This window comes from Engraulis encrasicolus, chromosome 2, assembly GCF_034702125.1.
Source record: "Engraulis encrasicolus isolate BLACKSEA-1 chromosome 2, IST_EnEncr_1.0, whole genome shotgun sequence".
In the NCBI taxonomy this organism is placed as follows: domain Eukaryota; kingdom Metazoa; phylum Chordata; class Actinopteri; order Clupeiformes; family Engraulidae; genus Engraulis; species Engraulis encrasicolus.
The window spans coordinates 21,973,563-21,996,062 of NC_085858.1; the positions used below are offsets into that span (position 1 = coordinate 21,973,563).

At 47.8% G+C, this 22,500-nt stretch overlaps 1 protein-coding gene across 1 annotated transcript in view; it reads left to right on the top strand.

Annotated features, from left to right (window-relative positions):
* The window catches only part of ntn1b (netrin 1b), an 80,839-nt gene extending 58,752 nt beyond the window's left edge, over positions 1-22,087 (top strand). The window contains exons 5-7 of the mRNA XM_063183788.1: positions 3,255-3,308; positions 8,725-8,799; positions 19,288-22,087. Coding sequence (XP_063039858.1) covers positions 3,255-3,308; positions 8,725-8,799; positions 19,288-19,610 — 452 coding nt within the window. The 3' untranslated portion in view covers positions 19,611-22,087. The remainder of the gene's footprint in view (positions 1-3,254; positions 3,309-8,724; positions 8,800-19,287) is intronic.
* Positions 22,088-22,500: the final 413 nt, after the last annotated feature.

Sequence of the window (22,500 nt, forward strand, 5' to 3'; positions counted from 1 at the left end):
TAGAGGCGTAAAAAGGTGGCGTGCCCCGGTTTGCCCTCGGCTTCGGCCCCGGCGTTGCTGGTGCCCCCTGCTGCCATCGCCCCATAAATCTGACCCTGCAACGAGCACACTGGCAATGACGGGGTGCCGGGACGATCAGGCGTGTTTACTGGCGCTATCAGCCAACTCGCAGGTTCGAGCCTCGTAGGCGATAAATGTCAGGGACCACACAAAAGGAGAGAAAGAGTCGAAGGGAAAGAAGGAGATGTTGGCACCAGGCCTCTCCTGCTGGCTAACACAGATAAGGTTAGAACGGTGAGCAATACTACGCAGCACAACACGCTCTCTGTTTTACACAGACCATTTTTATGATATAATGCGCTGTAACCTAGCGATGTCAATAAAGATGAATCTGGACATCAGTCAAAGTCGTAGAGGATATGGAGTCGCTGATATGTTTGGCCCCGCTTCGGTCCGTTCTTAAATTAAACCTATGAACCCGTCTGGAATAGGATTTCCTTAATTTTGCTGGGAAAGTTACATGTGTGCCCTAAAAAAATGAAGGAGGGAAAGAGCAAAGAGGTCCCACAGATTTCAGTGGAACAATATTTTGGTTTCTCACAGACCTGTGAGATAATATGTTTCTTTTTTTAATGGCATGATATTAAATTTTTGTGATATTGAGACTCTTGCCAGCAGCCATTTTAACAAGGCCCCAGCCCCTTGTGGTGTCTTACCTTACTGTCTCGAGGACTTTTCAAAGTCCCGAAGTCTTTGCTTTTCCACCCACTCCCCAAAAGAAACACTTTGTGAGCTGGAGGCAACTTGTTTCTGGAAACCCAAGCCCTCGTATCCTAATCGATGACCAATAACAGAGGTGTCGGTGAATCGTGGAAGGGGGAAAACCACTTTAACCAATAACGTGAGGGATGTAGGAGAGGAAATGTAAGATGGAAAGCTCTGGGTAATGGTGTGGGAATTATGTCCCCAAAATGACAATGCCACAAAAATGTCATGTGGCTGTGTCCACCATCGGTTTAATGTCAAATGTCTAATGCCAAAGGTTGTGACAATGTTTCAGTCCTAATGGCAAGGTTGTCATTGCATCAAACCTTTAGCTACAACTGGGGGAGTGAACGGCACTTTTTTCTTTCTTTAAAGTGTTGTATCTGGTCGCCTGCACCTCCTCTTCTGGTTTGTCTTTTGCACCTTCATTAATGAGTGTCTGCCATCGCTAACACTCCATAACAAGTACATGGACATTTTGGAGGCCTCAAATGATCAAGATTGTGTTATTATGTATGTTTATGTATTAACTAACCCAAGGTTTAGGGGGGTTGGGGATATACTGTACCTCTAGCAGTTGGGGTACCTGCATAAGCCTAGTTTATGATGTGTTGGTGTACTGTATGGGTCAATGACGTTGTAGTAGAAGCACACGCCAGGGTGATGCAACCAGAGCTAATGCCACTATTGTATGGATTAATTGATTTATTTAGTTTTTAACGGATTATCCAAAAAGCATATTCATTGTAGGGATGGTACAAACCGCACCGAAAACCGAAACCGTACAATTCTCACACCATACCGAACCGTGAAATGCAGTCCGTGGCAAACCGCAATTCATGTACTGCCCAGAAAAATATGTAAAGCAGAGATTCTAGGAGTGTCTTATCCAGTCTCTCTGATTAAAAAATTAGTATATAAGACCAATCAGAGGAGGACACAATTAAAATCACACCGGTTTCACATTATAAGCCTATACAAACCATATATAGGATATTTAGTGATAAGTCTGATTCTATTGGCCACTTGAGAGACGGCATTTGGAAGACTCAGACAGCGCACATCAGCTGACGACAGCTGATTCAACTTGCGCATCATCACTTTATAATTGCAGTTATATAAATATGGTTTAATATTCCCAGTGCACCATTTATCATGAACTAAAAAAAAGAACCGTAGAGAACCGAAAACCGTGACCTTGATACCGTGATATGAACCGAACCGTGAATTTTGTGAACCGTTCCACACCTAATTCATTGCAGTACATTAATTACCAATTATGAATTAATTTATGGGCACAGCTTTGGTTGTACCACCTGACATCTGAGCCCCCAAAAAACGTCATTGACCCCTATGGACAGAGTGTAACTAACTTTTCTGTTGTTCTACTATCCTCTACTTCTCCTCCCCTCCCCACCGTGCTCTTTCCTCTCTCCCCACCCCACTCTCCTCTCTCCTCTCCCCACCCAACTCTCCTCTCCCCACCCACTCTCCTCTCTCCTCTCCCCACTCTCCTCTCTCCTCTCCCCACTCTCCTCTCCCCACCCAACTCTCCTCTCTCCTCTCCCCACCCACTCTCCTCTCTCCTCTCCCCACTCTCCTCTCTCCTCTCCCCACCCACTCTCCTCTCTCCTCTCCCCACTCTCCTCTCTCCTCTCCCCACCCAACTCTCCTCTCTCCTCTCCCCACCCCACTCTCCTCTCTCCTCTCCCCACCCCACTCTCCTCTACCCACCCAACTCTCCTCTCTCCTCTCCCCACCCCACTCTCCTCTACCCACCCCACTCTCCTCTCTCCTCTCTCCCCACCCAACTCTCCTCTCTCCTCTCCCCACCCCACTCTCCTCTCTCCTCTCCCCACCCACTAACTCTCCTCTCTCCTCTCCTCTCCCCACCCCACTCTCCTCTCTCCACCCCACTCTCCTCTCCTCTCCCCACCCCACTCTCCTCTCTCCTCTCCCCACCCCACTCTCCTCTCTCCTCTCCCCACCCAACTCTCCTCTCCCCACCAACTCTCCTCTCTCCTCTCCCCACCCCACTCTCTCTCCCAAACCCCACTCTCCTCTCTCCACCCAACTCTCCTCTCTTCACCCCACTCTCCTCTCTCCTCTCCCCACCCCACTCTCCTCTACCCACCCAACTCTCCTCTCTCCTCTCTCCCCACCCCACTCTCCTCTCCTCTCTCGTCTCTCCTCTCCTCTCTCCTCTCTCCTCTACCCACCCAACTCTCCTCTCTCTTCCCCAACTCTCCTCTCTCCTCTCTCCCCACCCCACTCTCCTCTCTCCTCTCCCCACCCAACTCTCCTCTCCCCACCCTCCTCTCCCCACTCTCCTCTCCCCACCCAACTCTCCTCTCTCCTCTCCCCACCCAACTCTCCTCTCTCCTCTCCCCACCCAACTCTCCTCTCTCCTCTCTCCCCACCCCACTCTCCTCTCTCCTCTCCCCACCCAACTCTCCTCTCCCCACCCAACTCTCCTCTCTCCTCTATAGAGATCCCAGTGGCCTCCCCCACCACCTCCTACACGTCCTCCGAAGAACCCACAGGTGAGAGACTGCCATGGCAACACTGAGAAAGCCATTCCACCATTCCAGCATTCTGCCGGAAGAACTGTTTCCCATTAAGCTTCTGTGTGTGCATCAGTGTGTCGCTGTATGCCTTTTTTTTAAATGACAATCAATTAAAACTGTTAATCAGACTGATTGATTGATTGATTACATTGATTTGATTGCATCGGACTGTGTCACACCCCAATCACAAGTGTGCAAGGAAAAAACAAGCACGAAAGGAAAGCATGCAAAACATTAATACTCTTCACTGTTTGGAAAAATATCACCTCCTCCCTGAGTAGACAGACAATATATATCAATGTCTCATTGCCAGGAAGGGGCCAGGGGCGGATCTAACCATTTTGGGGCCCAAGGTGAAATATAAACACGGGACCCTCAAAAGTAATTTTTTACTCGTCACCAGTTGGCATAGAAGGAGTGAGGGTGCTATTGTAGTGTTTTGTCATATATATCTTCAATCACTTCACATACAGTAAGTGACAAATTAAGATCAGGCCTACTTTCTTTGTGTGTTTTTCACAACTGGTGTGGCTGTTGGGGGCCCCTATGGAGGGCAGATTTGATCGGGGCCCTAGGCAATTGCCTACGTTTGCCTAATGTAAAATCCGCCTCTGCCAGTGTGTGTAATAATCTAATTAAGCGGTTCAGTAGGATGCATTTAGTCTCGGAGGCCCCGGGTCCTCCAGCGCTGTGCCATGTCCTGGCGGCTTTCACACCCTCGCGCTCTCACTTAATGACCCCATTAGCTCACTGTAGTGCAGTGTAGGGGGGAGCCAGTAGCCTGGGGGGGGGAGGACGGGGACTGAGGCTGGGCTCTACCCCACTGACACTTGACCTCCTTGGGCCTCTCTCAACTGGTCTCTCCCACCACCCGAGCCAACCAGCTATAGAGAAGGGGGGCACAGACACACAAGGCACACACACACACACACACACACACACACACACACACACACACACACACACACACACACACACACACACACACACACACACACACACACACACACACACACAGACACACACACGTGCGTGCACGCGCACACACACAAACACACACATACTGTGCACACACATGCACGCACGCACATACTGTACTGTGCTATGCACAAGTGCGCGCGCGCACACACACACACACACAGACACACACACACACACACACATACTGTGCACATGCACGCGCACACACACACGCACACACGCACACACACACATACTGTGCACATGCGCACACACACACACACACACATACACATACTGCACATCCACACACGCATACACACACACACACACTCACTCACACACACACACACACACACACACACACACACACACACACACACACACACACACACACACACACACACACACACACACACACACACACACACACACACACTCATTGCTTGGCAGGCTCTTATAGCCTTGTCTAGTGTGAGCTTGGAGAGGTAGGCTGTACATAATGGGGGAGCTGGGAGAGAGGTAGCTGGAGAGGTTGGTTTCTAACAAGGGTGAAGACAGAGACGGGCTTTCATGGCATTGATAAATTGCTGCACATTTAACCATTTGAGTTCCTAATTTTCGTCAAAAGAAATTATAAATTGAAAATTAAATGTGTTTTGATATGGTAAAATAAGCCATCCACACATAATTTATGTAAGGCTTAATCATTTGGGGCAATATTTGAGTTTCTGCGCCAGCGTGAACCATTCCATAGTTTGTTGATATAATTTGAAACGGAGGAGGTACTGTAAAAAGAAAGGGTGTTGGGGTGGGGGTGGTGTGGGGGGGGTGACGGGGGGCTACACATGCTTGTGTGTTTTCCTCCTTGTGCGGTTCCTGGAGCCCTACCAAGGGTACATTAGTCCCACAGAGAGGGGGCAGCCCCCGCCTAATGACCCGGCCGGGGGTGGGAGGCTGACGCTGTGCTCAGCTGCAAGGTTTCACACTGCCAGGCGTCATGAAAGCTGGAGGGGGGGGTGGGGGGAGCGGCCCCCATGGACCACGGGTCTGAACAACACGGGAGGCAGGGTCGGATTAAGATGGGCCGGCGCCCCTAGGCTACAGGTTGCTGTGGGCCGCCCCCCCACGGAAGGCAAATTTCAAGATGAAATTCCAGTGTCATAATTACAAGATAGGAATCAACGATAAGATGTCTGTCAACTGTGGAGAGGAGTATATACAGGATTTAAAACTGTACTCAACACAACAGATTCATTCGAATATGAATTTTTCAGTATCGCATCTGGTCAATTCTGCAATTTTTGACTTTTAGCCTATCAGGATCCCCCTGGGCGATGGGAGCCCCTAGGCTGCAGTCATATCTAGCCTGTGGTGGGGGCCCTAGGCTGCAGTCATATCTAGCCTGTGGTGGGGGCCCTAGGCTGCAGTCATATCTAGCCTGTGCGTTAATCCGGCCCCGATGGGAACGTTCCCAATGCAGTGCAATGAACAGGCCCTGGGTCCCCTCATCTCCTCCTTATTAAAGCCTCGTCCCTTTCCTTTTTTTCACGCATGTTGGTGATGAGGAACGGTTGATACGGACTCGTCAAATTCATTGACGTGTCCATCACGCTTCAAATCTCGTTCTCTTTCTCTTTCTTTACTGCGCTCTCTCTCACTCTTCAGGCTTTCACACACTTCCACAGTCACACAAACACAAAAAAACCCTCCGTACCCCCATGTTTGTCATTATTTCACCAAAAAAATCACCCTTCCCACTGTTGAGGCATTTTAGCAGAAAATATTTTCTCCGCAAACACAAAGGCTCCTATCCCATCATCATTGCTTCGGCAAACTTTTTTTTTTTGGGGGGGGGTGGTGGGGGGGGGGGGGGGTGTAGAGCGTTTTTTTGCCCCTCTCTGCTGTTGCCCGGGCAACCTTATTCACACAGACAGAAAGGGAAATAAAGGGGAAGGAAGGGACAGAAGGGCCCAGGAAAATAATGAAGTTTGTCCATATTCAGTCTCGGCTGAAAGGTCCTCGCTCCTTCCCAACACACACATGCACACACACACGCACACACACACACACACACACACACATGCACACACACACACATGCCCACACACACACACACACACACACACACACACACGCACACACACACACACACACACACACACACACACACACACACACACACACACACACACACACACACACACACACACACAGAGAGTGAGAGAAACACGCACACACTTCCTTTTCAATCCTGAAGACGCACACTTCGTATTTCTTCACCATATATATTTTTCTCACACTGGGAGAGACACCTCGAGACCAATGCACAGTGCTCAGGTAACCACGCTGAGAGACCTCTCCGTTTCCAATTTTAGAATTAGAACAAACAATGAAAGAGAAGAGAAAGTTCTAGTATGTTGTTCCCCAGCCGGCCCCCCTCTCCAGTTCATGTCCACCCCTGAACCTCAATGTCCTGGAGGTGCCTAATACAATCAGGTGCACTGACAGCTTTGGCCGGGCCCAAGACAAAGTCATATGAAATGACCAGTTCTGCTCCTCCCCCTCCCCCTTTTCAGGGCCCAGGACAACGGATCCCTTTGCCCCCTCATGTCCACCCCAAATCCCTATTTCCCAATGTCCTCGAGGTGCCTAACACAATCAGGTGCGCTAAAAGCTTTGGCCAGGGCCAAGACAAAATCACATGAGATGCACCCCACACTCAATAAATACAATATAATGGGGACCCAATTCCCCATTCCTTCCTCTGGGCCCGGGACAAGGGACCTCTTTGTCCCCTCAAGGCCACCCTCCAGCCCTCTTTCAGGTGCGCTAACATCTTTGGCCGGGCCCAAAACAAAGTCACTTGAAATGCATACAATGAAATGGGGTCCAAATTCTGCCCCCCAATCCCCCCACCACCCCCTCTCCCTGGGCCCCGGACACCGGACCCCTTTATGCCCTTGTGTCCACCCCCCTAAGCCTCTTTCCCAATGTCCTGGAGGTGCCTAACACAATAGCACATAGAGGGGTCAGGACAGCAGCACCTCTGGAGCACCCCGGCAAGGAATGATGTGGGAATGATGGGTCCGCTCCGTGCACAGAGGTGATTAATCATCGCCGCTGGCGGCGGCTCCAGTCCAGCACCTCCAGGGTCCCGTAGCCAGTAGTCCGACTGACCAGAGCAGACCAGACCAGCGCGGAGCGGAGCGGAGCAGAGGAGGGAGAGAGGCCAGCGCCAGCACGGGGGGAGATCTTTCGTCATCCTGTTGGAAGGGGTGACCTGCAGCCATCAGCGAGGTCACTTATTGATATGCACCCAGAGACAGCTCTGGAAGACAACGCACAAAAACACCTTCGCCCCCATTAGGAGTCATTCGCTGGACTCCAGTAACCTCTTGCAGTTCAACACAAACAAAGCTAATAACAACCTGTTAGCCCTGACCCACCGCAGCGCAGATCCTACTGCCAAAAGGCTGGAGATTGAGAAGCTGTGAGAATTAGGTGGCGTTATTGGAAGACTTGGTTAGCACAGTGGTTCCCAAACTTTTTCAGCTATGAAACAGACAGACTTCAATGGAAAATCTAGCAATGTTAAGGGACACAAAGTTGTCCATTAACATTGCTAGATTTTCATTAATCGCTTGTCTACTAATATTGATAGAAATCCACAGGACAGCAAATAAATACATCTATTAACCATACAAGTTACTGACCAAATTATGAAATTATGTTAGCTGTTGACCTGTCGATTTCTCGTTTTTATGCATTGTTCGCGAACCACTGGTTTAGCGTAAAGAAGAGCAAAGGTTTGGTTTGCCTTCATGCATTGCTTGCATTTACATAGCTCCGCTGTCAAGTCCGCCATTCTAGAATTGTCTGCTGCAGTTTTTTTTCTGAAGGATGCCTGAAGCGGCCCCTGAGTTGACATGTTTTCATGGATGATGTATGACCGTGCACACACAAACACAAAAAAATGTATATCCATGTGTGGTACCTTAGTGGTGCTTGAGGCCAGGCTATGCTATTAAACCTTTGTAATACAGAACCTGCGCCATATTACAGGGGGGCATGGTGCAAAGTTGAGGCAATAAATATCCAGCAGTCAGATTTCTCAGCTCTCCCAACTGTAGACATCTGAGGGAAATTGACTGCTTGTCATAGTCGTAGCTCTTGAATTTTAACTCTCCTCCCCCTACTCTCCATTTTTTCCTCTGTTTCTCCGTCCCCATTCCTACCTCTCACTTTTTACTCTTTTTTCTATTTCTTTCTTTCTTCCTTTCCTTCTTTCTTTCTTTCTTTCTTTCATTTGCCCTGCTTCTCTCTCTCTCTCTCTCTCTCTCTCTCTCTCTCTCTCTCTCTCTCTCTCTCTCTCTCTCTCTCTCTCTCTCTCTCCCTCTCTCTCTCTCTATCCATCTATCCCTCTCTCCAGACTGTGAAACCCACTGCAAGGCGTCCAAGGGCAAGATGAAGATCAACATGAAGAAGTACTGCAAGAAACATTACGGTGAGTGAACATGAACCATTACGGTGAGCGAGCAAGCAAGCAAGTCAATGTTCCTCCTCCTCCTCCTCCATCCCTTCTCTTCGCCGCCGTCCTCTCTGTGTGTCTCCTCTGACCACCCGCCAGGCAACAGGGTCTGTGGGGTCAGACATCTTTATTTTATCTTTCCTCCGAAGTCGCACCTCCTCTTCCAGAAGACCACGCTGATGGTGGTTGTGGTGGTGGTGTTACGGGTGGTGGTGGTGGTGTTAAGGGTGGTGGTGCTAGGGGTGGTTTTAGAGGTGGTAGGGGTGATGGTGTTAGTGGTGGTGACGTTAGGGTGGTGGTGGTGGTGGTGGCGGTGACGGCTCACTCACGCTGTCAGGATTAAAGCCGCCGTATCAAAGACCTGTGGCCCAGCGGGGTCCCTTCCTGACAGAGAAGCCTGCGCAGGCTTTTAGACATTACAACACCATGTGGAGAACGATCACAGGTGGTTTCCATTGCGACGGAGGGTTGCAGGTAAAAAAAAAAAAGGGGAGTGTGTTAGCCCGGATTCGGAGAGATTTGTTGGAGCTCAGAGGCCACTTCAAGAGAAAGGGAAGAGGAGAGGAGGAGAGGAAAGAGGCTTTCGGAGGGAGATGGAGGGGAGGCAGGGGAGCATTTAAAGAGTTAAGGGGGTTGCTGGGGCGATCTGTCTCCCCCGTCATCCGCACATAGTTGAGCGTCGATTGCAAGTGATGATTTCTCCCCCGAATGTCCGCCCCTGACAAATCCCCTAAAATGTTCCCTCACCTTTTGTTTTACGGTGCACCGATATTTGAGATTCATGAAGGCCTCATGTAGGGTACAAAAGAGGTTCTTCTGGAAAGAGTGGAGGAGGGGAAGGAGGAGGAGACGAGGAGGGAGTGAAATGCACACTTCAGCGCTACCTTCAATGAGGAAGAGGGTGGGTGGTTGGTGGTGCAATGCAAGGGGGCTGGACAGACAGACAGATGTTTTATAGCTCGCTTCATGGTTAAACATCTTGATCTCATTCCTGCTCTGCTCCTCTCCTGTTATGGGGGAATGTAGCGTAGCAGTTCCCAGACACTCCTCAGGCTCCTGATCTTTTTCAATAAAGCTTCACACAGTCACCACCACCACCACCACCACCACCACCACCTCCTATGGCCAAGTCTCTCCCCACCAGCTAAGGTTCTCCTCTGCTCTGCTCTTCTCTGCTCTACATACTCTACTCTACTCTGAGAACTGAGAGCCAACTGGTGCAACAAGCTCTGAATGCTGCTACTTTTGACAATAGCTGGAGTGAGTTGTGAAGGACTGTGTTTGTGTATCTATACGTGCATGCATGGGGTGTATGCATGTGTGTGTATGTGTGTGCGTGCATGTGTGAGTGTGCGTGTGTGTGCATGTGTGTCTGTGCACATGTGTGTGTGTGTGTGTGTGTGTGTGTGTGTGTGTGTGTGTGTGTGTGTGTGTGTGTGTGTGTGTGTGTGTGTGTGTGTGTGTGTGTGTGTGTGTGTGTGTGTGTGTGTGTGTGTGTGTGTGCGTGCATCCGTGTGTGGAAGGGAGAGAGGTGAGGGGTTGTCGCAGCTCCAGGGGGTTGGGGAGGGGAGGGTTGGCACCAGTTGGTGAGGAGCCAGCTGTGTGATCTTAGCCAGCCTTCCGCACTCCCTCCCTCCATCCTTCCCTCCCTCCCTGCCTGCAAGCACCTCTCCTGGTGGCCCCCACCCACCTCTCTTCTCCTCTCCTCTGCTCCCCTTTCCTTGCCTCTCCTCTGCTCCAATCCCCTCTCCTCTCTTCCCCTCTCCTCCCCTCTCCTCTCCTCTCCTCCCCTCTCTCCTCTCCTCTCCTTTCTTCCCCTGTCCTCTCCTCTCCTCTCCACTCCTCTTCCCTCCTCTCCTCTCCTCTTCCCTCCTCTCCTCTCCTCTCCACTCCTCTCCTCTCCTCTCCTCTTCCCTCCTCTCCTCTCCTCTCCCCTCATGCTCCTCTCCTCTCCTCTCATCTCCTCTCCTCTCCTCTCCTCTCCTCTCCTTTTGCTCTCCTCTCACCCCCTGCTGCTCTTATTTGTGAGCCCACTCAATTACAGCTAACGGGTCATTTCCTCTCTCCCACCATGCACAGTCTATGGACTCACGGCACAGAACAGACAGAATACCCGTTGCCCCCTAGACAGTAACACACACACACTCATGCACACACGTACACACACGTACACACACAGACACAGACACAAACACACACACACACACACACACACACACACACACACACACACACACACACACACACACACACACACACACACACACACACACACACACACACACACACCTTTCACTGCCAGCCCCATAGCAGCCTAGGCTGTCTAGCTCTTTGCTTGGACAGTGTGAGAAACCAGACAAAAGTACAAGAAAAGTCTGAAGGGCAAACAGTCAAACCTTGGGAGAGAACAGGCAAAACAAAATTGCTGTAACTAAAAGAATGAAGATGGAAGATAATGATAACATAGAAAATTGTTAGTAAAAGATGTGTGGAGAGATATGAAAAGAATGAAAATGGAAAGACACAGTGAGAATGTCAAATGGCATCGACTGCAATGCCATACCATGCCACTGTCTTTCCTAGGTTTCCCCAGTACTAGTTCTGGGTGATATGGAGGAAAGGAAATCACAATATGGATAACTTTATATCTTGATAACGATATATAGGTATATTACAATGTACCCTAATTTGCAAAAAACATGTTTCTTTAAGTTGCAAAAAACATGTTTTTTTACATAAAATGAATCTTTTGATTCTTGTTTTTCCATTTATATGAACTTAGAGCGTGCAATAGTACTATGTAGTGTTATAAAATTATATTGTATATATGTGTATTAGCTGTAATAATGGATGCTATTAGCTTATCACGATAGAAACGATAGAGGAGAAAGGGCATGATAGACACTTTTCTATCGCGATGTCTTTCCCAGGCCTCTCTCCCCAGTTGTACTGTACTGTACCGCACATCATGTCCACACAGATACAGATCGCGTTTCCTGGTCACACATGCGCACCTCCTGTGCGTTCTAGCTGCCATATCTGTACTGTACCGTACTGTAGTGCACAGTTTTCCCTCTGCCAGTTTCCTGGTGCTCATTAATCATGGCGATATTACAGCGGGGATATCCTATCAGAGGATTTGTGTCTCCTAAACCGCAGTACAAATCACCCCTCCCCTCCCACGCATTACAAGCCAGGCTCTGCGCCACACAACCACATGGTGCTGTGTGTGTGTGTGTGTGTGTGTGTGTGTGTGTGTGTGTGTGTGTGTGTGTGTGTGTGTGTGTGTGTGTTTGAGAAAACGTGTGACAATATGAGTCAGTGGAGTGTGTGTGTGTGTGTGTGTGTGTGTGTGTGTGCGTGTGCGTGTACTGTGTGTGTGTGTGTGTGTGTGTGTGTGTGTGTGTGCGTGTGCGTGTACTGTGTGTGTATAAAGTATGAAGTATAAAGTGTATAAAGTACAAAGTGTGTTATGAAAGTGTGTGTGGGGCATGTGTGTGTCCCTATGTGTGTCTGTTTGTCCATGCATGTGTGTATGTTTGCACATTTTGAGTGTGTGTGTGTGTGTGTGTGTGTGTGTGTGTGTGTGTGTGTGTGTGTGTGTGTGTGTGTGTGTGTGTGTGTGTGTGTGTGTGTGTGTGTGTGTGTGTGTGTGTGTGTGTGTGTGTGTTTGTTTGTTTTGTGAGTGTGGCGATCACCATGGGAGAGCTAAGCCCAAAGCACAGGTCTGCATCAATGCCATCCTCCGAGCTTAACTCTAATTTTTCATGTCAGGAGAGTTAAAAACTCCCCCAACTTTCCCAGAGAAAAAAAAGACAGCACAGCATATTATATGAAAATCCTCTGACCAAAACCACAGTGCCATTCTGCCTACATAGGAACCACGGATAAGTTCCTTAGCATAAAAAATGTACAACTTGTTTTGACGACTCTTCATTTGGTTTAGCGTTCTTTGCACTACCAAAACACCTGTCTCAGATCACCTGTAAACTTTTAGACTTTTGGATGTCACCTTGGCATCAAAGATGCGGAAAAACACAAGTGCCATGCAGGAAAAAGGTTTACATTTAGAAGCTGCCTCTATCTCCCGTCTTTCTCTCAGTTGCTGTCCTTCTCTCCTTCTATCTCTCTCTCTCTCTCTCTCTCTCTGGAGAAAAATAGCAGAAGGAAAAATAGAAACCCATGTCAGTCAACAACACAGACTGTTGCTCCCGTCACACAATTCACCCTGGATAGTAAACCCTCATCCATCCATTCATCCATCCATACAGAGCCCTCTTTTTTGCCTTTATTTGATAGGACAGTTGGAGATGCTGACAGAAAGTGAGTGGGAGAGAGACACGGAGGAGAATCGGCAAATGCCCCGGGCCGGAATCGAACCTGGGTCGCCGGCTTAGCAACCCAGTGCCCTACCGTTAGGCCAAGAGCCCTCTTTTTTAACAGCCTCCAACTAAATAAAAATCCCAGAGTCTCTCTTCTGTTTTACTCGTTTGCCGGCGAGTCATAAAACGCGAGGGAAGAGATGAATGCAACCCGCCTGCGGTGACCCAGCTGTCGCCTTCGTTCATATTCTGCGTAATTCTCAACTTTGGACCCACCCCCAAAAAAGTTGTTTTTGTTTTGGGAGTGTTTTTGATGCTCACATTCACCAGACCAAGTCTTTTTTATTTTCTTTTTTTCCCTCTTCATCTTGTCTGCAGAGAAACACTGAAAAAGCTCCTCTTTTTCTGAATGGATAAACAGAGGATGCCTTACTGCGCCCCCTGGCTGCACAAGGCAGTGCCAGAGGCGAGCAGAGCAACCCCAAACCCCCCAGCCCCCAATTCCTCCCCTCTGCCAAACCCTCACCCCCACCTCTCCTCTCCGTTCCACCCCTCTGCTCTCTCGTTTTCATTCTCACCACCAGTGAACACAGAGAGCGTTGAAAGCTGGCTGTCAGTTTGTGTGTGATGCTTGTCTTGTAATGTCTTGAAATCTGTCTGTTTGCGTCTTTGATTGCATTACCCTGTTGTGTGCGATGGCATGTGTGTTTGTGTGTGTTTTGGGGTGTGTGTGTGCGTTTGGCCATGGGGTCATTTTGGGGGGCCCCATATGACAAACACAGAGGGTGGGGTCCCCAGTTGCAACTCAATAGCAGCGGTGGCAGCTAGCGCATCAGGTGGCTGTGATGTGTGTGTGTGTGTGTGTGTATTTGTGCACTACCAAAAGGGGACAGCTGCACACACAAACACACACACACACTCTCTCACACTCTCTCTCTCTCTCTCTCTCTCACACACACACACACACACACACACACACACACACACACACACACACACACACACACACACACACACACACACACACACACACACACACACACACACAACATGAACACAGAGCCAAGCAACATTTGGATAGCATGCAGAGTAAAGGAGAAATATGCCAAAACAATTGCTCCCATTGTTGCTCCCCCCGTAACTATGGTGGCAGGGAGCAGAATGGCCCAAAATGTAGCGATGACATTCAACTTCATCACAAGGACAGAGATTCAAACGGGCGTAAAATGGGTGGCATGTGTCGTTTGGGACAACTTGTATGAAAGTTTTTTGGTGAATGTGTTTGAATAAGCATTTTCTGTTTTCACTGTTTCTTTTCATTTTTGAAGATTTTCATCTTCTCTGTATGTGTGATTGTGTTTACACATTAGATTGTGTGTGGTCCATGTGTGTGTTCTGTGTGTGCGTGGCCGTGCGCCTTAGTTCACATGTGTGTCAATGTCCTTGTATGTGTGTGTGTGTGTGTGTGTCCTTGTATGTGTGTTTATACAGTAGGTCCATGTGAACATTTCTCTGTGTGTTCATATTGTATGTGGTGTGTGTGTGTGTGTACAGGCGTGTGTTTGTGTTCATAAGTACAGGTATGTCATTGTCCCCCTCTTCATGTGTATGTCTTACTGTGTGTGTGTTTGTGTGTTCATGCGTATGTTCCTGTGTGTGTTCATATTTGTGTGTGTGTGTGTTCCTGTGTGTGTGTGTGTTCATATTTGTGTGTGTGTGTTCCTGTGTGTGTGTGTGTGTTCATGTGTATGTTCCTGTGTGTCCGTGTGTACGTTCCTGCGTTTGTGTGTGTATGTGTGTGTGTGTCGATGTGTGTGTGCGCTGTGCTCAGCAGGAGGGGTGTGGGGCGGGGGGTCTCTGTGCTGTAATTAGGCGCGCTAATTTGATTAGGAGCCGCTTGTTCGGCAGCATGCAAGTCAAGCCCCTCACGCATCGCTGCAAAGACACCCCACAGCAGGGGGGCCTTAGTTGGCAGCCCCTTTCAGCTGGCCCTCCCTCCCTCTTTTCACTCATTCTTATCCTGTCTTTCTCTTTTTCTCCCTCCCTTGTTCTCTCACTTTTCTTCTCTCTCTCTGTCTTTCACCCCGTCTCTTTCTCTTTGTACCCTCCCTCATTCTCTGCTGCTGTGTCCCCCCCTCTCTCTTCTTTTTTATAATGCCATTCTTTCTCCCTCACTTTTTGTCTCTCACACGCTTTGCTCTCTCTCTCTCTCTCTCTCTCTCCATCCCCTCTCACTCATTTTCTCTCCCTCTCCCTCTCCCTCTCCCTCGCTCTTGGTGTCTGTCCCACATGTCTGTGTGATCTTGCGGATGTACTTCATTGTCTTCCCTCCCCAGTGGAGAAGAAAGGCGGGCTGCTTTCATGTGTTCTCTCCCAGGAGACAGACAGACAGGCAGGCGGGTGGTGGTGGCGGCAGCGGCGGCGGTGGTGGTGTGTGTGTGTGTGTGTTGTTGTTGTTCATGTACATGTTCTCTGTGTCAAGACGAGGGGCCTAGCCCTCGGGCTACGGGTCAGGCCGCGCTGTGTGTGCACTCTGTAGCACTGTGTGCCGCGGCGGCGGCGGATACTGACATTGAGAGCCAGCGTCCTCCTGGTCCACACCCTCTGCTCTCTGTCTCTCCCCTGTGTGAGACAGTGGTGTAGTATTGGGTGTGTGCAGTGAAGCTGTCTGTGAATGTATGCCACATGTCACTCATACCTTAACACCAAGACAGAGTGAGAGGTGCTACTGTGACAGTCTGCACTCGTGGCCTTCAGATGAGTGGCACAAAGAGGTGGGAAACGGACAAGAGGGAGAGAGAGAGAGAAAGAGAGAGAGAGGAGGGGAGCAGGAGAACAGGAAGAAATAGAGAGGAGGGATGTGGAGGCTAGAGATATACAGAGGGAAAAGGGGAGGAAGAGGGAGAGAGAGAGAACCACAGCAGGCCCCGTGTGGAGATGAGAGCGCGTTTCTCATACAGCTCCGTTTGAGAGAGAGAGAGAGAGAGAGAGAGAGAGAGAGAGAGAGAGAGAGAGAGAGAGAGAGAGAGAGAGAGAGAGAGAGAGAGAGTAGGGCCCCCGGGTACTGCTCATGAGGTCGAAAACACGTCAAGATTCCTCTGGAAGGCTCTCTCTGTGGCTGGGAAGATAAATAGTGTGACCCCCCCTTCCTCACACACACACACACACACACACACACACACACACACACACACACACACACACACACACACACACACACACACACACACACACACTGAAACACAGAAACACATACACACAGTGGGAGAAACACACATTCTCTTTATTCCTCGAGCCGAACAAGTCGGCTCCAGCCCAGGCGCTCTTTGTGAGTGAATGGCATGGGCTGTGAGACTGTGCTCAACTCAGACCCAACAGCCCCCTTTCTTAACAACCCCCCCCCACACACACACACACACTTCACACACACACACACACACACACACACACACACACTTCACACACACACACACACGGACGCACACTACCGAATACCCCACTTCCCTCCCTTCCACGCTCCTGAAACCCCCCACCACACCCCCTCTCCTTCTTTCTCCTTTCTCTCTCTCTCTCTCTCTCTCTCTCTCTCTCTCTCTCTCTCTCTCTCTCTCTCTCTCTCGCTCTCTGTGCAATTTGCTCACTCTGCTGTTCAATCAGAACATTCCACTTTGTCTTTGTGTGAGAGGGAGAAATAATGCCACATCTCTAGCAGAGGAAGGCTGTCATTCAGTTGGGGGTGTGTGAGAGAGAGCGAGAAAGAAAGAGAGAGAGAAAGAGATGGAGATGGAGAGGTAGAGAAGGCATTAGTAAGCCACTAGAGAGTAAGTGAATAAGAGACGTTTACTACGGTATGTCTCCAATTGAGATGTACGTACGTACACGGAGAAGCTGGAATATGCTTATCAGGGCAGAAATAAGTTATTCCACCAGCAACCCAGTCCGCCAGTGATGTTCTATGAGTGCATGCATCTGTTGGAACACCAAAGGCAGTAAGGCACACACCGACTGCGTTTCCCAAAAAAATCCCACAACACTGAAGTGCATAATTTCCATTCTTTTATTCCCAGAAATAGACCCCCCCCCCCCCCCCCCTCCAAATGTCCAAGGCCATCCACAGCCCACATTCCCTGTGCCTGAGGTAGGATCTGGCGCTAGCTTTTTAGATTTTGAAAAAAAAAAAAAAAAACACCTCCAGCATGTACATTGAAATCCCAGTGACCCAGGTTTTCTCTACAAACTACAAAGGAAGCTCACCTGATTATGATGCACAAAGTGGTGGAGAATAAAATGTGCGCGCACACACACACACGCATGCATGCATGCACATACGCGCGCACAGACAACACAAGGCAATGCCTGAGGGAAGGTACATGCACATGTGTGAAAAGCTTCACCATGCTCCCACCACCACCATCCCCCTTCCCCAATCTACCCATCTACATTAAAAAGAACTCCCCTGGGCATTATTCACCAATGATCCCCTCGCGCACTTTATATTCAAGTTTCACCTCATTCACCTTGGCGCATTCACCAACCCCGTAACCCTGCTTTTTTTTTGCGCGAGTGGATATTTAAGCACGGCCCTGCTCATTCACATCCCAGGCGTTTGAGTAGTATCATGTGTCGCGCCCCCTTTTCCTTTTCCTCACTTAAAAAAAAAGGTGTCGAAGGAGGGCAGGAAAGCGTTTCTAAGGCGACGTCCACTGTAGTCAAACATTACTTGCGGAGTCCCTACTTGGCTGGGAGGGGCACATTTAAATGCTTGCCGCGATCCCCCTCATTGTCTTTTGCGCCGGGAGCTCTATGGCAACTGTTGCCGCAATACCAAGCACGCCGGGCGGCATAATGAGCTGAGGGTCAGAGGTTAGTGATGGAGGAGGAGAAGGAGGCTGGAGAGGGGACGGAGAGGAGAAGCCCATTCTCAACACTCACCGCACTGCACTGGACTGCCTCCGCTGGGGTAGGCTTCCTCGCTCGCTGGATGGGGGGATGGGAGTGGGTGTGTGGGGGGCTCTGTGAAGTGTGCAGGACCAGGGAAGCCGACAGGGGGGGGGGACAAAGGGGTCAGCTGTCCCAGATCTAGGGAGAGGGGGGCCCAGAATTGGGTCTTAATTACATAGGGTGTATAGAATGGGGGGGCTTTCGGATGAGTTTGTTCCGGGCTCGGACAAAGCTGTCAGAAGCTCTGGCTAGGGTAGTTCAGCACACTGGGGAGGGGTATTTGTGGGTGTATGTGTGTGTGGGGGGTGTCTGTGAAGTGTGCAAGACATTGAGAACACACTGCAATCCACAGGCCCATCTGCAGGCTATCCACGCTTCGAAAAGTTCAAAGGCGCTGAATTTATTTTCCTTTTTGCAAGGATTTACAGTCTTTTGGCGAAATGTTTGTTAAAATGTGAAAATCGGAAGTTCCGTAGCCAAAAGCGCAGTTGATGTTTATATTGGTTGCTGCCAACATCAATTTGGAGGAAATGTTTAGTTTTCAGCCAACAGCTTTCAAAAAATACCCCGAACAGAAGAAAAGACTGGAAACAATGATTTATTTTCTCCTCACAAAATTATTTTGTTCACTCTAAACGACATTGGGTTAGAAAAAGGCCATTTTCAAAACGGCCCACCTAAGACCCTAAAACAGCTTCATTGTCCTAAATTTGTTGGTTTTCCCCAAGCAATAAAATGGTTAGTATGGTGCATGCAGATGGCATTGTGGTCTATATTCACATTGATAAATAAACCAAATTTGGTTACATTGGTCTCTATACTACTTACGTTAGCTCACCCTCATACATTTTGTTTGTCCTCATTTTGGAGGGCTCTGTCCACTTGATTGAATGCCCAACCATGTACAGTTCATGATTTACCACCAACAATAACAAAGAGAGTGTTTACAAAGCTTTTGCTTCAAATAGACCATTTTGCATAATGGATAATTTTCATTTACCTCACACAAAATATCATCGAAGACCCATAACATAAACTACCAGTATATGAAAAATAAAAGACCAGTGCGGTGACCCTAAAACATTTTCTTCATTGTGCCTTAACATCACATCTCTCTCTCTCTCTCTCTCTCTCTCTCTCTCTCTCTCTCTCTCTCTCTCTCTCTCTCTCCCTCTCTCTTCCCCCCCCCATCTCCCAACAGCGCTCCAGGTGCACGTGCTGAAGGCCGACAAGGCGGGCGAGTGGTGGAAGTTCACCATCAACGTCATCTCGGTCTACAAGCAGGGCGGCCAGCGCATCCGGCGCGGCGACCAGCTGCTGTGGGTGCGCGCCAAGGACGTGGCCTGCAAGTGCCCCAAGATCAAGCCGGGCCGCAAGTACCTGCTGCTGGGCTCGGACGAGGACGACTCGCGCGGACAGAGCGGTGTGGTGGCCGACAAGGGCAGCCTCCTCATCCCCTGGAAGGACATGTGGGCACGCAGGCTGCGCAAGTTCCAGCAACGGGACAAGCGGGGCAAGTGCTAGGGGGTGCCCTGCCCCGCCCTGCCCTGCCCAGAGGTGGTGTCGGTGGTGGTGTTGGCATCGATGAGGAAAGGGAGGGGGGGGTGTTTGTTGGAAAAAGAAGTCAAATATATGAAAAAAGGGAGCAACTGTTTGAAGAATGGAGCAAGAGAGAGAGAGAAAGAGAGGGAGGGAGGGGGAAGGAAGAGGAGTAGATATGATGAAGTTGGTTGTTGATATGATGAAGTTGTTGACGTGGCAGTAAGACAAAAAAAATGAACTGGAGTGCTGCTACCATGGAGTAGAGGCATACTGACAATATTATAAGCGAATGTTTTTACTTTTCCTGTGTTTCCTCATTTTTTAGGAATGTTTTTTTGTGAAGGAGCCCAGTGTTGCAGTCTCTGCTTACTTTTTTCCCTCAAAAAGGTTGTGTTTCTTCATTGTGGAATTGCAAAGTTTGCACCTAACCAGGCATATACAAAACTTATGTACAAGTCTTTTGTGTATCATTCACAATAGGTGTTATTGATTGTACCAGTCTGTTATCTTTTTAAAGATGAAAAAAAACAAGCTACTGTATCTTGTGTCGGAGTTCAAAATGGCTCCTCTGTGTTTTGTCATATTGTGCTTAGAAGTATGGTGTCCGAGAGGAGACGCTGGACCGAGTTTCAGCAGAACAATGTAAAACCACTTGCCACTAAAGGTGTTAGTACACTAAAGCGCTCATTAAGCCATGGTTTAGCTGTGGTTTCTGCTCACGTTGGTTAAAACCATAGGAGTTTGAGATGAGTATGGAAGAACGTACATCATGTTTCTTTTTGTGCCTTAAATGTTAAACTTCACAAATACCTCACCAGTAACTTACCATTTATGTGTTCTGTCCATTTTTCTCATCCATTTTTCTTATCCTCCACGATCACCACAATCCTACAATGGTAAAAAAAAAAAAAAAAACTTTTTTGTGGTTAAAAATCATAAAAATGTGACCTCATTGTCTTGGCCTTCATATCATGAATGAACTCAATGTTAACAAAGTATCATTCCATTACAAAGACAGATTTAAATGCGGGGGAAGCGGAATCATGATCACTCATTTCTCTTATCATATCTGACAGAGCAGCTATACATCAGTAAATCCATGGGGGCTGCTATCCATTCATTGCTTCACTATGTCTTTGATGTTCAGTCCTATGTGCTTTACAGTGGGACTATGCGCTAACACAGCTGACACCTGACCATGGAATTAACAGAGAGAAACACAGCAGCATTTTCACCTCAGTTTTCTGCTCATGTGTGAGGAAGAAATGCGTCTTGCGTCCCATGACTATAAATCACAAATCTAACATGCCAACAGCCTAACAAAATTCACCAGACTTTAATCAGCTGATTTAGCTGACATTACAGCCAATATATGGCTGACATCACAGCTGGCAACCTAAAAGTAAACTTCAGACGTCAATGATTTGAAATCTGTACTGTAGATGAACACAGAATGTGTGTTGTTTTCTGCTAAATTGTTTTACTTCTTCAAGTTGAACTTTAAGGTGATTGTTTATCAGCTTGATATAGTAATCTTTGAAAGAATGCATGTTTTAAAAGAAAATCCATTTTTGTCTTATAGAATTAGACTTTATTCAACATGTGTTCTTAAGCTAATGAAAACTATATGGTTGTGGCTCATTACGTTTTTTTTAATTTGTTGTCAATGTGTGGTAATTCCGTGAAAATCGTCAAATAATAGTTTAATTTGTATTGTCAATTTGCCATCATGGAAACCATTCCTGAAGTGTAAATGTCTATTTTTGAAAAAAAAAAAAAAGTGACTTGGTACTTTACTCTTTTTTGATGATACTGCTCTGTTCATTTTGTTAATTGTATAGTTGTATAGTTATTTTTTGTAAGACATTAACTAGATTGTATACACTTACTATTAACCAGAGGGTTGAGAACCATAGATTAAATAAGTGGGCATACAGAACATTAACTTTTATTCTTGTTTACATTTATTGACAGGAAAATGTCCACTTTGTGCGAAACAACTTGTTTCACACAAAAACACACACGTGCAGACACACACATGCACATTTTTATGTGTATGCACACCCGAATACACACACACACACACACACACACACACACACACACACACACACACACACACACACACACACACACACTAGCCAATGCTTAACTGCATTTATAAATGGTGCCAAACTGCTCATATGAAACCCTTTTCATTTACTGAAACAAACTTACTGCCAGGAACTTTTCAGCTGGAATCACATATACTGAATGTTTGATCCTGTGCGTGAGTGATACCGGCATATCTTTTGTAAACTGAGACCAATTTTCCAACTCTTTGGAGAATTCTTCATTGTGTTGTGATATTTGAGACTGACCTGTCATTTGTTCATAGTTGGTCTGTCTGTACAGTAAAGAATGTTTAGCTGTGTCCAGGGCAAAAAAATGTGTATTGTCTTGTAATGCATACTAATATATTATGGTTATCATAAATGGATATATTTAATGATGTGAAAGTGTGTGTTATTTGTCATTTAAATTACTCCTCAGATGAGGTGAGAAGAAACTTCAGCAGAGTGACAAATACATGTATATTTCTGGGACATTCATTTAACATAGCATTAAGGTGAAGACAGTGGTCTAACATTTAAGTAATAAAAATAGAGTCTCTGGTTCTATGTGTTTATGAATACAAAAAGCATCACTTTAACGCATACTGGGTTGTATAGCAGCAAAAAAAGCACAATAACACAAATGTATATTCAAAAAATTCCAAGAGGAATATGGCTTTTCACAATTACAACATGAAACATCCAATTTTCTGTCAATACCTTTCTGTCTTCACAGTAATCTGCTTTGTTCAACACAGTCGTGCTATGTTCCTAAACTT